Source organism: Protopterus annectens, chromosome 2.part1 (assembly GCF_019279795.1).
Source record: "Protopterus annectens isolate FY-2018-M chromosome 2.part1, PAN1.0, whole genome shotgun sequence".
In the NCBI taxonomy this organism is placed as follows: domain Eukaryota; kingdom Metazoa; phylum Chordata; order Ceratodontiformes; family Protopteridae; genus Protopterus; species Protopterus annectens.
The window spans coordinates 1,429,505,106-1,429,518,849 of record NC_056729.1 but is presented as its reverse complement, the minus strand read 5'-3'; the positions used below and the strand labels follow the sequence as shown (position 1 = coordinate 1,429,518,849).

General features: G+C 41.2%; 1 protein-coding gene across 2 annotated transcripts in view; it reads right to left on the bottom strand.

Annotated features, from left to right (window-relative positions):
* The window catches only part of FAM193A (family with sequence similarity 193 member A), a 2,395,037-nt gene that overhangs the window by 598,222 nt on the left and 1,783,071 nt on the right, over window positions 1–13,744 (bottom strand). For both annotated transcript variants that reach the window (XM_044062897.1, XM_044062898.1), the window contains one exon: window positions 9,497–9,683. In XM_044062897.1, the coding sequence (XP_043918832.1) occupies window positions 9,497–9,683 (187 nt within the window). The remainder of the gene's footprint in view (window positions 1–9,496; window positions 9,684–13,744) is intronic.

Sequence of the window (13,744 nt, the reverse complement as noted above, 5' to 3'; positions counted from 1 at the left end):
TGGATGGGGCGCCATGTGCCCTCTTTTCTGGGTACCAGGAAGAGTCTGGAGCAGAAATTTTGGCCTGGCTGCTCTGCAGGAATATGCTCTATTGCCCACATAGAGAGGAGGGAAAGACCTTGCTTTTTGGCCTCTGCCCACTGGTTTGGGGGAAGATATGGGAATCCTTTTGGGGTTTGCAGAGTGTGAAATTAAAATGTGTATCCCTGGGACACTATGTTGAGGACCCAGCAGTCGTTGGTAATGGTGGCCCAGTTGCTTGCGTGGAAGGAGAGATTTCCTCCTATGGGCAAGTGCAGGTGGGCAGAGGGAGGGGGTGGAAGTGTAAAGTCAGTGTGAGCTCTTACCATAAGGGGGTGGCTTTGCACTCTATGGTTTTGAAGAGGAGGAACTCCATTGCTTATATCTCTGCATTCCCTGGGGCTGTTGTCTGGGGGGGGGGGCTGCTTCCCCTGGGTCTAAGCTGAGCTGACCTGGGGGGGGGCAGGAAAGGACCAGTGCTTGGAGGGGCAATGCCTACTGAACCTCGGTGGCTGGACCTGTAAGAAGTCTTTAACTATCTGCATAGATTTAGCTTTTTCTTCCATATTTTTTAGGACCTCTTCTGTCTTGGTGCCAAATAAGTTGTCTTTACGCAAGGGTGCATCCAATAATTTGGATTTGACATGGTCTGGCAAGGTCTGTTCCTTAAGCCAAGCATGTCTTCTAAGTACAGAACCACAGTGACTGCTGCCCTGCAAGATGCTTCTAAGGCGTCAAAACCACATTGTAAGGTGTGCTTAGTTACCTGACTTGCAGAATGTATCAACTCTTGTAACTCTATTTTCTGCACAAGCAGGGAAAGAAGATATTTTCTGTTTGAGGAGTTCCATGGTATGTTGCTGATATTTCAGCATATGGAACTGACAATTTAATGCTCTAATAGCAAGAGTAGCACAGGTGTAATACTTCTTTACCCCATCTGTCTAATGCTCGAGAATCCCTATCTGAGGGGGTGGCACTCTTAGCTGAAGTTGCTTTGATTCCTTTAGGTCATTGAGAGATGACCTCGGGGGTCAGCAGCAGGATTTTTGGAAAGAAATTTGAGAGAGCCAGGGACTCTACAGTACCTGTCAGGTTTCCTGTGAGCAGGAGTCAGACTGGACTCCATAAAGACATCATCCACAACATCCAGGACAGGAGGAATGGCCAGAGGTCTGTGCTGTGGAAAATCTAAGAATTCCCTGAGTCCGTTTTTTGACTGAGGATAGTCCTGACATTCCCATTGGAAATGCTCCTTTAAAGTATGTAGGGTTTCCCCCAAAGGGAAAGTCCTCGGGTGGAGAGGCTGAAGGTATGGATTCCTCTGCATCAGAATCCTCAAAAGCAGAGAGGGGTTGCATATCTTCATATTCAGATGCATCAAAGTCATCGGACTCTTGTTCAAATATAACTACTGGGGACAAGTCTCTCTTTCTTTTGGAAGGGGTATCCTGGCTTCCCCTGATAGCATTATAAGGTCTTCCGCCATTTTAAGCATTTGAGACTGAGGCACGGAAGCAGGGCCTCAGCTTGGGTCATCGTTTTTCTGGGTGTGGTTCGTACCCTGGGCCTTAGAAACTCTGTAGTTTTCGAAAGAACTGTAGACGAGTAAGAAGTCGGTGTGTGTCGAGTATCGGTAGTGCAAAGTACTTCCTCAGAAGCCGGTCCCTGCTCAGCGGCTCCGTACCCATCCAAGGTAGAGACATCTGCAGGATTCTTAGTCGAAGAAGAGCCTTGCGGCATACCAGACTCTGAAAGGGTCTCGGTAGCAGCCTGCAAATCCAGAGAAGCAGGCACCAGGGGCTGCAAAAGCGCCTCAATGAGGACCAAAGAACTGACTACTAGCTTAATGGAAGCATCGTCGGCAGTTTTGGACCTGTGCGGTCTGTCTCTGTCTTTATCCTTACTTTTTTTGGAAGATCGGTTGTCGGATGGCTTACTGAAGCCATATCGGAAGTCAAAGTCTAAGAGCGAAAATATCTAGCTACAATAAGGGCCTGACGACGTATAGTTCAAGCGTTGAACAAAGCACAAAAGAGACAGCAGGGAATGTTGTGGTTTGGGCCTAAACAAGTGACACAGTAGGAATGAAAATCTTGGTGTGGTATTTGCTTTCCACAGGCGAGACAATTGTTAACTTTTTCTGACATCGGTTAGAGCACGAAAAAAGGATCAACAATGGGGTACTAAGCTTCAGAAGACTTCAACTTCAATTCGGAAACAAAAAACCCAGGTAGCGGCCGACCGGCACTCATGCAAACTGCTTCTGCTTCGGGCTCCTCTGCAAGAAAGACTGATGTCATGGCATCGGCTGCCTGTTTTTATACCACCAATGACCTGACATCAGTCCTGGAGCGACAGCAACCGAGCCAGAAATACCAAGCCTCTGGTATTTGGGCGGACTGAGGGCTACCCTGGCAGGGATAACCTAAATGTGATGACTGCAACAGTGAAACACAAAGAACATCCCATTTTTCTTTGGTCATCAGTTTCTAAAAGGGGAAGTTTCCTTGAAAGACTGGGAGGAGATTGGCCAAGGTATGGTGTGTGGGGGAGGCTGATAGTTAAAATCTGGAAGATTTGTCAGCAAGTGAACTTTTAGGTCCTATGAAATCTGTTTCGGGCTTGTCTCAGAATTTCCATTTGAAGAATTGCTTACCTTTTCACCAGGATTTTTGTTCCTTGTGAAAAAATAGTCCTACCTTAGAATAGTAGTTACTAGGAAATTTAAGCACCAGTGAAAGGAAAAATTGTTTAAGTCTTGCATTGTTTCACCTCTTTCTTGCAGGTTTTTAAAAATGCCAGCAGTAGCTGAACCAAAAAAAGACCATTTGTCCAAGGGTGCATCTGCTGGCATGGCCTGCAGTGTAACCAAGAGTATCTCCTAAGGATAGGACCAGTAGCTATAGCCCTGGAAGAAGCATCAGCTGCATCATGCCTACATTTCACAAAGTCTAGTTACCAGAGTGGCAGTGTTGAATAAGCACAAAAGAAAAAGACTTGCTGTCAGAATCAGGAAAATCAGAGATTAACTTACTCATACAGACTAAAATGGATGGAAGGTGCCAAGACATGCAAGTCTAATAGTTAATGACACAAAGTGTAGCAGAAGTGTATACTTTCGTTTCATACCCATCCATAGCTGTAGTATCCTTGGCACTGGGTAAGGCAGTGGTAAAGGGAAGACGCTTGGATGTTTAGTCAAACTCAACAGATATGACTACTGGATCTGAAAAGTAATTTTTATAAAAAAACATGTAGGTACCGGATACCTTACAGAACCTATCATTTTTTTCTGTGACTGCTGGTTATGTCTCAGGGTTAAGGCCAGATGTCAAGAAGTCATCTGTAGGGCCTCAAACACAGTAGGGAAAGCAGAGAGCTTGGGAACACCCATATTTAGCAAGATACACACACACACACACACACATATATATATATATATATATATATATATAGTTTTTTTGCATATAAGACACATGCTTCCCTTCCCACTGAAAGTGTTGCATCATCTTTCAGATAGTGTCTCCCCCCCCAAAAAAAAAAAAACAAAACACAAAACAATTAGGGAAATAAGAAGGAGGAGTATCCTCACCCACTGATTCAAATCCAGCTGGGAAATGATGGGAAAAAGCAGGAGATTTGACTTCAGAATCTGAACCTTCTTCCTTAGTAGTGCATCTCCAAGTTACTTTTCAGGTGCAGAAGCAAGGAGGAAAAGAAATTAGGTTTAAAGCACATAAGAGCCTTAAAAAGGGCTTTGGAAAAAAAAATCATACAATTCCTTCTGTGGGTCAAATGGAGGAGTAGCAGCAGAAGAATTATGTTTGATCTTTCTTCCGCTTTTTGTATCAGTAGAATTTAAACAAGAAAGTTTAGACCCCTTATGTACTTCAAGGAGAGTACTCGGTACCTTCACTGATGATCTGAGGAATGCTCTATGGTCCCTCAGAAATAATCAGCCATGGTTCTCCCTTCGTAGCCTTACCAGCCATAGGACTGGTCATATGGGACATGCTGTTCAACCGCATCCTGCTGGCCTCCAATGGGGATGTGACAGTGGGAGTAGCAACAATAACTGGGAAGTGAGAAGGATCACACATCACAATAGAGATTTCTGGGTCTGTTCAGACAACTGAAACTCCCACGGGTTTAGAGTTCTTCAGCTTTTTTACAACTGTTAAGAGCTGTTCAACAGGAAGGATTCAGAGGCCAATCCAACTTGCACTACTCCTTTTAATTTTTGGTTTTCAAAATAAATTTTAAGAGAGAGACTAAACATCTCCTAATGGTCTTATGGCCAAAGGTTTTACAGTTAGAGCACCCCCTGACATTGTGAGTAGGACCAAGGCGAAAAAGACATTTAGTATGCTGGCCTTTACAGAATCTGCCTGCAGGAGTCACATTTACCTCTCTTGGCTAATATGAAAGATGGAATATTTGCCAAAATTTAAGCAAAGTTCCCAAATGGCGATATTTATTTGATTACACTCGATGGAACCATCACAGGCCGTATATTTAACAGACTGAATGGCTAAATGGAGTCTCTCGCCTTGGGCTGATGGCAAAAACATTTTGCTGGTGTCTCCCTTATGTACTGGCACACTTCCAGGTGCCTAGATCATGAGTTGGACATGTGTTGTGAGAGGCAAACGCCCAAAATTTGATATTCTGGCAGAATATATGACATCCCTTAACAGGATACTTCCCATATGTGAGTAACACTACAACAGAGATCAAATGAAGGACATCAAAGTGGATTACTGGTATACTAAAAATTATAAATTCATCAACCTATGTGGATATTAAAATGTGCTACAAAACAGCTGACATCGATGCCATCTACTTACTTTATCAAAAAACTTGAGCATAAATTGCAGTAAATAAGCACAGATGTTGAGTAAGGCCAAAGTAAACAACATATATAGCTAGAGCAGAAGGAATTAACTGCATATGCATCACTGTAGTTCATACTTTATCATTTAGCCTTTCCACTAAAAGTACCTGCAACTCAAGCTAAAAACTCTTAAGCTTCTTACTTAGATTATTTAAATCAATACTTAAATTTAAATTACTTACATTTTCTGTGTGGAGACCTCTCCTGTTTGGCATCTACTTTGCTGAAGTAAAAGCCAATACCAAAAGGCTCTGGCTGACTAAGTTTGCAGATGACTGCAAGCTAGGAGTAATCACTGAACCCCAGAATGACTTGGCTATCCCTGCAGGAAGACTAAGATTTTAAGCCCAGCAACAGATTATTTTCACTGAGTGGAAGACATGGTGACCCTATGAATGACACAGCAGTCTATAAATGCTGCCTGACTAAACTGGACTAGCAGATAATGTTGGTCAATTCCTGGAATTCAAACCTGTATAAAGTACAGCTGCATAAAATATTTATCATAACAGATATTCTACTGATCACTGTTGCAGTATTCCAAACTGCTGGGCTATTTTGCCAAATAACCAGAATGCCCGGGCCAGTGTATCAAAACCAAAGCTTTCCATACAGCCCTATGTCCGATGCATGACCTATGCACTTGAGAAAACAGTATCTGCTGAGAAGATGCCTGTATTAACAGGTCATCCAAATAAGGGAATATCTGGATTCTCTGAGTTCTGCAGTAGGCCAAGCACTTTGTGAAGATTCAGGGGGTGTAGAGAGTCCAAAAGGCTAAGCAGAGAACCTAAAGTGTAATGAGCCAGTAGAAAACCTCAAAAATCTCCTATTAACTCTAGTGAATAGCAATGCAGAAACAGGCATTCCTTTAGGTCCAGAGGCACTAGGAAGGCTTGAGGGAGAATGAATGTAAGCAAAGTTTTGCAGGGACAACATCTTGAAATATGGGACACAGAGAAAGGTGTTGAAGGCACTAAGATCCAAAACCAGTCTCTAATCTCCTTTTCTTGGTAGAAGCAACAGTTTGGAATAGATCATTTTTCCCGCAAATTGTGGAGGCACTGATTCTATCGTGCCTTGCATGATCAAGGCCTGTATTAGGAGATGCAATAAATGTATCCGATTTTGGTGAGGAGGAGAGGGGATACCAGTGAATAAAGGCACTTTTTCCAGGCATTCTGTACCCATTTTGAATGGCGGAAAGAACACATTTGTCTGAACTGATGAATAGCCACTTTTTTAAGGAATGAGATGAGCTTTTTGAACAGGTAGTGGGAGAGAACCAAATGGTAGGGCGGGGGACAGAGGGTAGTCAGGCAGACATGGGTAAGGAGGAACTTCAAATTTAGAGATGCCATCTGGTTTGTCTTGGAATCCTTTCCTAGGCATTTTCTTAGCATTATAAGATGGCCCTGGGTCCCTGCGAACAAAGGAAATGGGTTTTACAGGGCAATTCCTTTGATATTTTGGCACAGAAGTAATAAAGATCTGATCTGTCTACAGTTCTTGTCCCTGCAACTGGTTGAAAAGACTGTCAGCATCTACACTAAAGTTCCTTCTTTAAATGACAGTCTAGGAGTTTTGCCTTTATATCCCCTGGTAGGAGTGAAGACCGTAGCCATGCACACCTACTGATTATAGAACCTATAGCTCTTGCCCAGGAGGACTCTTCTACTGTATCACATCTGCATTTTATGCCTTTCCTAGCCACTTGGGAAGCCCAAGTCACCAATGATTAAGCCCGTTTACTTGCAGATTCCTCAGGTGAGCATAATGTTTTATTTAAACTGGCCAGAATATACAATAAGTATTTAGTTACTTGAGTCTGACAAAGAAGGGTCTGCCACTGCGTTTTGTAGACATTATAAGCCTTCAAGTACCTTGTCAAACCTCTCAGGCCTTTCAGAAGCTGGTGGCTGCCAGTCTGATGCACTGGAAGCATCAATTAAAGCCACCAAAACAGGAGGTACTTGTGCAGGAGCAGGCATGCCTACTTCAAAGAAGTAATAGTATCTCTACCAAACTTCAGAAATTACTTAGATTCTCATTTAAAATGCTTCATCATATTAACCGTTTCCCTAAATTAAGTTTCTTCAATAGGGGAGTGAGGAGAAAGGGAATTTTCATAATCTGAGGCTACCTGGCCCAGCCATTGGATATTTGATGAGTAGGTCAAGGAGTGCTCATCTGATTGACTCATAGTCTTCATCCTAAGAAAAAGCATGTAAGTCTCTCTTTAGGGAAGTGGAACGAGAAAGTAGTAGTAGTAGGGCCTGCAAAGGATGGTGGCTTAAGTAGGACCTCTGAAAAATGCACCCACTCTATTAACCTTAACATTTGAGGGCAGGAAAGACTTCTAATGTTTTTGTTTCTTTTTCCTAGGTGCAACACCTGCTTTGAATAAACAAGGAGGCTATGACCCCTGTTGAAACTCAATGAGTGACCCTGAAATTTCCTCTCAAATGAAGATCAGGAGTATACCTTTGGGTCCTTTGGAAACCATTAACTGACGTTCCCCCTTCTTGCCATTACTGTTAACTTCAGTCTTTTTGGACATGCAAACTACAGATGTCATACCAGCCTCTGGTGAGGTCATGGGAGTCTGGGTAGATATTGAGCACACTGCAAGTTCCAAAACCTCTGCAGGTACATCAGAGTCCAATTGGGCAGATATGTTATCAGACTTAGGCTTCAAACTTGTTCATATGAATAAAGAGAAAGGAAAGTTAGGTTCTTGAGGTCTTTAGAAAAGGCACTGGTAGTGGAGATTCTTGCAAGGGAATATACCTACTGCAATCACACTTTCCCCTCCTAGCTTACATCTGTTGGAGCAATAAACAGTAATGCAACTGAGAAAAAAAATAAGGAAACGTCCCTAATAGGGCACTTATCTAAACCAGTGAAGCTCAACAGTGACAAACAGCAAACGTAGAACAGACAGGTGCAATATCTGCTTTCAAGACTGGTGGTGAGATAGTTTGAGGATTTATGCTCATACATCCACTTATGTAACCTTATGCCCATGGGCTTAGGTCATGCATCTTACATATGGCTTTGATACCACTGCCAGATATCCAGGTTAATTTGTCAAGATAACACAACAGTTGGGAATACTGCAACAGTGACCTAAGAAAGGACATATTTCACTTCCCATAAAATGAAGATGACAGTAAAAAGCAATGAGGGATCAGGATCACAACTACAAACAATACCAGAAAGTTGCATCCTTTTCATCCCATCATAAGTCTGAGCTTTTAGCAACCAAAGGAGCTCCTTGCATTGAGGTGAAGATAATGCACTCAGTAGACTAATAAAACTACTGACATGGACTTCATTGGACTCCAGAAGAGGAGTCCTCAACAGCAAGTTAGTAGAAAAGAAAAGGCCGTCATCTACACTAACAAAACAAATATCTGGCAGTGAATTCCTGACAACATGCCATACAGCAGTTATAAAGCCCCGACTGCAACACAGATGGCCCAAATTTATGGCTAGAGACTTTGTGTTGGAAGAGCTGGACAAGGTACACAAAGTGAGTGGCTGACACACCTGCCCATCCTGGGGATGACTAGGCCAGCCACTGCTGTGAAAGGTAGTAGTTTGACAACAGCAGCATGACTGCCTGCCAATCAGCATATGCTGCAGCTGGAATCAGACATGCACAAAGTGTATGCGCATGGAGGCCGGTACTACGAACTGCATTGTCTGCCACCATCATGATTGGGAATCATGGCCCAGCAAATACACCTCTGATGGATACCTAGGGGATTGCCTCCCACACCTGAATTTCATCTTCTGAAAAGAAAAAAGATCAGCTCCCATCTCATGGAGGTATGGGATGGTTGATAAAAGACATGTAACATTAGTCATAAAATGTACACGTTTAAAAAATGGCAGAGATGTAAAAGTGAAAGCAGCTATCCAATTCTCCACGGACTATACTGCGACTTAAATTTTCTTCAGCTAACCGTAATTAAGTTAAAATGTATTACGCAGTTTGTAATCTGAGACATCATAGAGATACCAAAGAAACAAATGCATAACAAAGTGGCAACCACTGCTGAAAACTTTCATTTACTAACAGAGAACAAAATGAAGTAAAACAGAAGTGCAAAATGAAGAGTACATTTTCTGCAAATAATTTACAGTTTTGCAAAAGAAAATACCACAAACTGCAAGAAACAATAATGAAGCCCATGCAAAATAAGTCAGCACAGGAAAAACAGAAGGAAGCTAACCGGCAATGCTTACACAAATTACACAGACATCATTTTGATATAAAACAGCTGCACGGGCTACAAATGCACTTTATCTTGCTGAAAATCAACCTGTGACATCAAAGCTCCTCTTACATCACTCAACTACATCAGATATCTCAAAGGACCTAATTTTCTCTGTAAAATTAAGACACCAAACAAGTAGAACAAAAACTGCAAAATATTTTTCTCAAAAAATGAATGGAATCCTCTTTAAAGCAAGACATTAAATTACAGTTTAGTTCAAAGCAAGAATTATCCAATAACTTTTTTAAAAAGTAGTTTTAAATGAAATTTAAAGAAAAAAATTAAAAGCTACCCCGCCATGGCCAAAGAATTCACAGTAGCAACAATCACAGTATTTTCCTTCTTTCTGATTTGTAGATGTTGAAGTGCTAGAGCTATTTTCTGAACAACTATCCTCATCTTGGCTCTCCTCCCCATCATACTGCTGATGATCGTAAGTGTTGCTGTTTTCACAACGGTGGCCTTCGCAGTCTGGGTCACTGCAACAAAAAGACATTAATTAGAACTTTCTACTGTCTGATTTAGTTTTATGACACAACAGCCTGAAAACTAGTCTCACAACCAGCATGGAAACTCCAAAACAGTAGCTGTAGCGTTTCTATCCCATGTGCACAGCCCTATCTGCAATTACAATGGGCCTTTCTGAAGAGCTCCCACAAAGTGACTTACAAAGCTTACAGTTGAGAAAAAGAAACTAAATTAAATTTTGAAATGCAGTTAGACTTTTCCAAAACTGCATCAGCCTTTTCCCCCAAGTAAAGACTTCTGTCTGAAAATCCAGAGAGGGCATAAAAGAAAGCGTGCATGGCAGGCTCCACAGACTTCACAGTAACAGTTAAATCACAAGTAAATAAAATGCCAGGACAGGCATGTCACTATCTGCAGCAATACTTTAATTTCATCAATGTTATCGAGAGCACCATAATCAATGACAGGGTTATGTACCTGTAGAGCATAAATCAAATTTTCTGCTGACATCCTACCTAGCAGATCTTTACATCTTCAGAACATACTACTGTAAGTGAATGCTTACAACAGACCTTCTTCAGCAGTTTTATCACTGCATTCAGCTCTCAATATAATCACTGAACCTTAGATATAAATACAAAGCTCACAGAGAAAGGGGAAAGGTAATTTTTCTTAAGCCCTTAATGCTAAAGTCAGACTTTGCTAACAAGAGTAACAGAAAAATACAAAGAATATTACAGGTAACCCTCAAAAATGACCTGGAGATCTACACTTGCCTGATGTTTGCATAATATCTGGTGTTCCTTCAGGATGGCTTACTATCAAAATATCAAATGCTATTATGTGAACTTTGATTGTCTAAAGTCAGTTTATCAAATTTTCGTAACGGCGATTTGAAAATGTCGAACTTGCAACAGCGAATGTTAGTATGCATTCACTGTTGTGAGACAGACATACTGATTGGAGATCACACTATGGTGGGGATCGGAACTTTGCCCTTTTTCTCACTGTAAGGCGATCTTGGAGTTGTAATATATAAATTATAAGTAGCAGGGGGTGTGTGTTGAACATTACCTGACGTTAAGGTAAGTTCGAAAAATGTCAACAATTCTATTTCAAATTGCTGACTTTTTTTGTTTCGTTATTTTGATTGGTCGCTATTGTTAATTTCGATAATGTTTTTTGAGTGTAAGTAATTACTCACAAAAAAGTTTTCGAAATTTTGATAGCAAACCTTTGAGGATAATTTGAGTCAGTAGGTCTTGACATTATTACTCTCCTTCAAGAAGGATAAGCTTAAGAAAGAAATCCAGGCAACTTAGGGAGGCTGTCTCTGGAAGATTTCCCTCAAATAAAGCTGCCCTGTCCCTGTTCTGTATTGGTTATCTAGGGGCCTCACTGAGACCGATGCTGGTGTCAAAGCCATTGCCTCAGCTCAATGCCAAGAAGTGCATTGTCATCTCCTTTAGGAAAAAAACTGTACCCATGAACTACCACATAGGCGGTAGCATACTAAACACCAAAGGTGTGATAAGAGACCTCGGGACACAGGTGGACAGTAGTCTCTCCTTTGATAATCACATCGCCACAATTGTCAGGAAATCCTTCTATGTGGCACACCTCATCACAAAGGGGTTCACCTCCAGAAAAAAGAGGTCATTGTTCCTCTCTACTCATCCCTCATCAGAGCCATTATAGAGTACAATGCCCAGTTAGGCATGCACCTCGCAAGACATCTACAACAACTAGAAAGGCCACAGAAATACTTCAGTAAGAGAATTACCGGCCTCAAACAGATGCCATACACAGACAGTCTCAAAAAACTCCAACTCTACGCTGTTTATCGCCTACTCAGAGGTGACGTCTGCCTAACATCCCAAGCCATGTCAAACCCAGCTCTGTTGGACATGCTACACTTAAAGAAACCCCAATCCCTCTGAGCCACACACTCCAGGGACCTAAACCTTGCCACCACAATAAACACAACATGCTGCAGGGATAGACTCCTGTCGCAGAGACTTCCCATGCTCTGGAACAGACTAACCATTCATGTCAAGCAAAGCTCCTCATTAGCCCTCTAAGAAAACCTCAACAGTTGGATGGGAAATAGGAAATTCACCCGGGGGATCATTTCTGTGGCTCTGCTAGACAGGGGTGCAGGAAAATAACTTTCTTGGGTGGCGAAAAACAGGGAACATTTTTGTCTTTCTAATCTGAGAGGGGGATCAGTTACAGTTGGCAGAGGACATTAAGTATTTGGATGTCACGGCCAATTTTTTGAAACTTAAACTCAATTTTTCCAAGGAGAAAATTTGCTTCTTGGATGTTAAAATTGAAAAGATTGGCACTGATATTAGTACGAGTATATACAGGAAAAAGGTGCAACCCAATAGGTACACACACAGAGTGTATGCATGCTACCCCACACTTTTAAACACATTGCCAAAAGCCAATTGCTGACCGTTAGCATACTTAATATTGACAAGGATAAAAGTTGTCAGCAAACAAATAGCACTGTAGATGAATTTAGAGAGAGAGGATATGACAATAAACTTCTGTGCTAGTGCAGGACTTGTATACCTAGGTCTTTGTAAGACTTGTGGGGCATTCTATATAGGTAAAACTACACGAAAACTGAAAAGGAGAATATATGAACATCTAAATGCTATTAGAACGAAGGACAGTAACAATGCATTATACAAACACAGTTTATTGTGTGCTAAGGCCCAGTGGGTTTTTTTGTAATTGAAATGGTGCACCAGGATTCTAGGGAGGGCCCGTGGGAGAATAGAATAGAAGTAAGGGAGATATACTGGCAATTACTCTTGGAAGCTAACAAACTCCCCGGGTTCAATGAACACATTTCTATTGCGCCCATACTGAGAATGAGGGCTGCTAAATTGTAGAAGGATAGAAGTGAATTTAGTCCTATGTTCTGTGAAGCAATGCATTTTTTACTTTTATTTTTTCAGTGTTTCAGATTACTGTTGTCAATTCTTGTACATTAATTGCAATTTCTTAGGTATTCCACACCTTCTAATGTATTTTACAAATACATACGTATATATTTTTAGCAGATATCTAGTTTTTAGATTATTATAGTTATTTATTAGAAAGGGTCACTTATTTGAGCAAGAGTATTGATGTTTGAGTTTCTCATCTACTTTTTAAAAAAAGTATTTTAAATATGTATGGGTTTTATATTAGTATAAGTATGGTTATCGTGGCCTTAAGGGGGAAGTTGTATGGAACTGATTAAATATGTTAATAAATTATTCAATTAAACATTTAGGGGGGTATATAAGCTGCCTTAACTGATGAATTTGTTTGTACATCTAAAGAAGTCAGTGGATGAAAACGCTTTGGATTTTGGCTGGCGTTTATGCAATAAATCTGTTTGTGGCTGCTACATCTTTGCCCGGTGATTATTTTGGCACCTCCTACTGGTACCTTTTTATGACTGATACTTGTTTCCTGGTTAAGGTACCTGACCTTTTTTGGTTTTTTAACTTCTGGATAGGCTTACTGGGCTTATGCACAAAGTTGTAAATGATAGAGAAGGTTTGGCTAGACCATACTTTAAGTATAACAATGGTCAAAACACCATCCCAACTCAGATGAATAGGCAGGATTTTCTATGTTATAGTATCCGCGGTGGTAGTGCTGCGGTAGCATTGTCGCCTTACAGTAAGACGCTGATCGGTTCGACTCTCAGCTAGAGCGTCTTCTGCGTGGAGACATGCGTGAATGGGCATACCTTCGTTGAAGGTTGTGCATCAGGGCTGGCAACTCGGCACGTAAAAATCAACTGCCAATCATTAGCGGACCAGAGTTCTGCTGTGGTGACCCCTAACCAGGAAAAGCTGAAAGACACAACTATTACATACAGTAGGAGAACACATGAGGTCAAAAAAATTACATCAAATAACTGGGGTATTTTAGAAGCAATGCCTGAGCTCAGACAGATTGTTGGAATAAAACGTAACTTTGCATATAGGAATAGTTCTAACTTAAAGAAATGGCTTTGTTATAAGGATATGAATTATAATAGTAGGAAGGAAATGGTAATTAA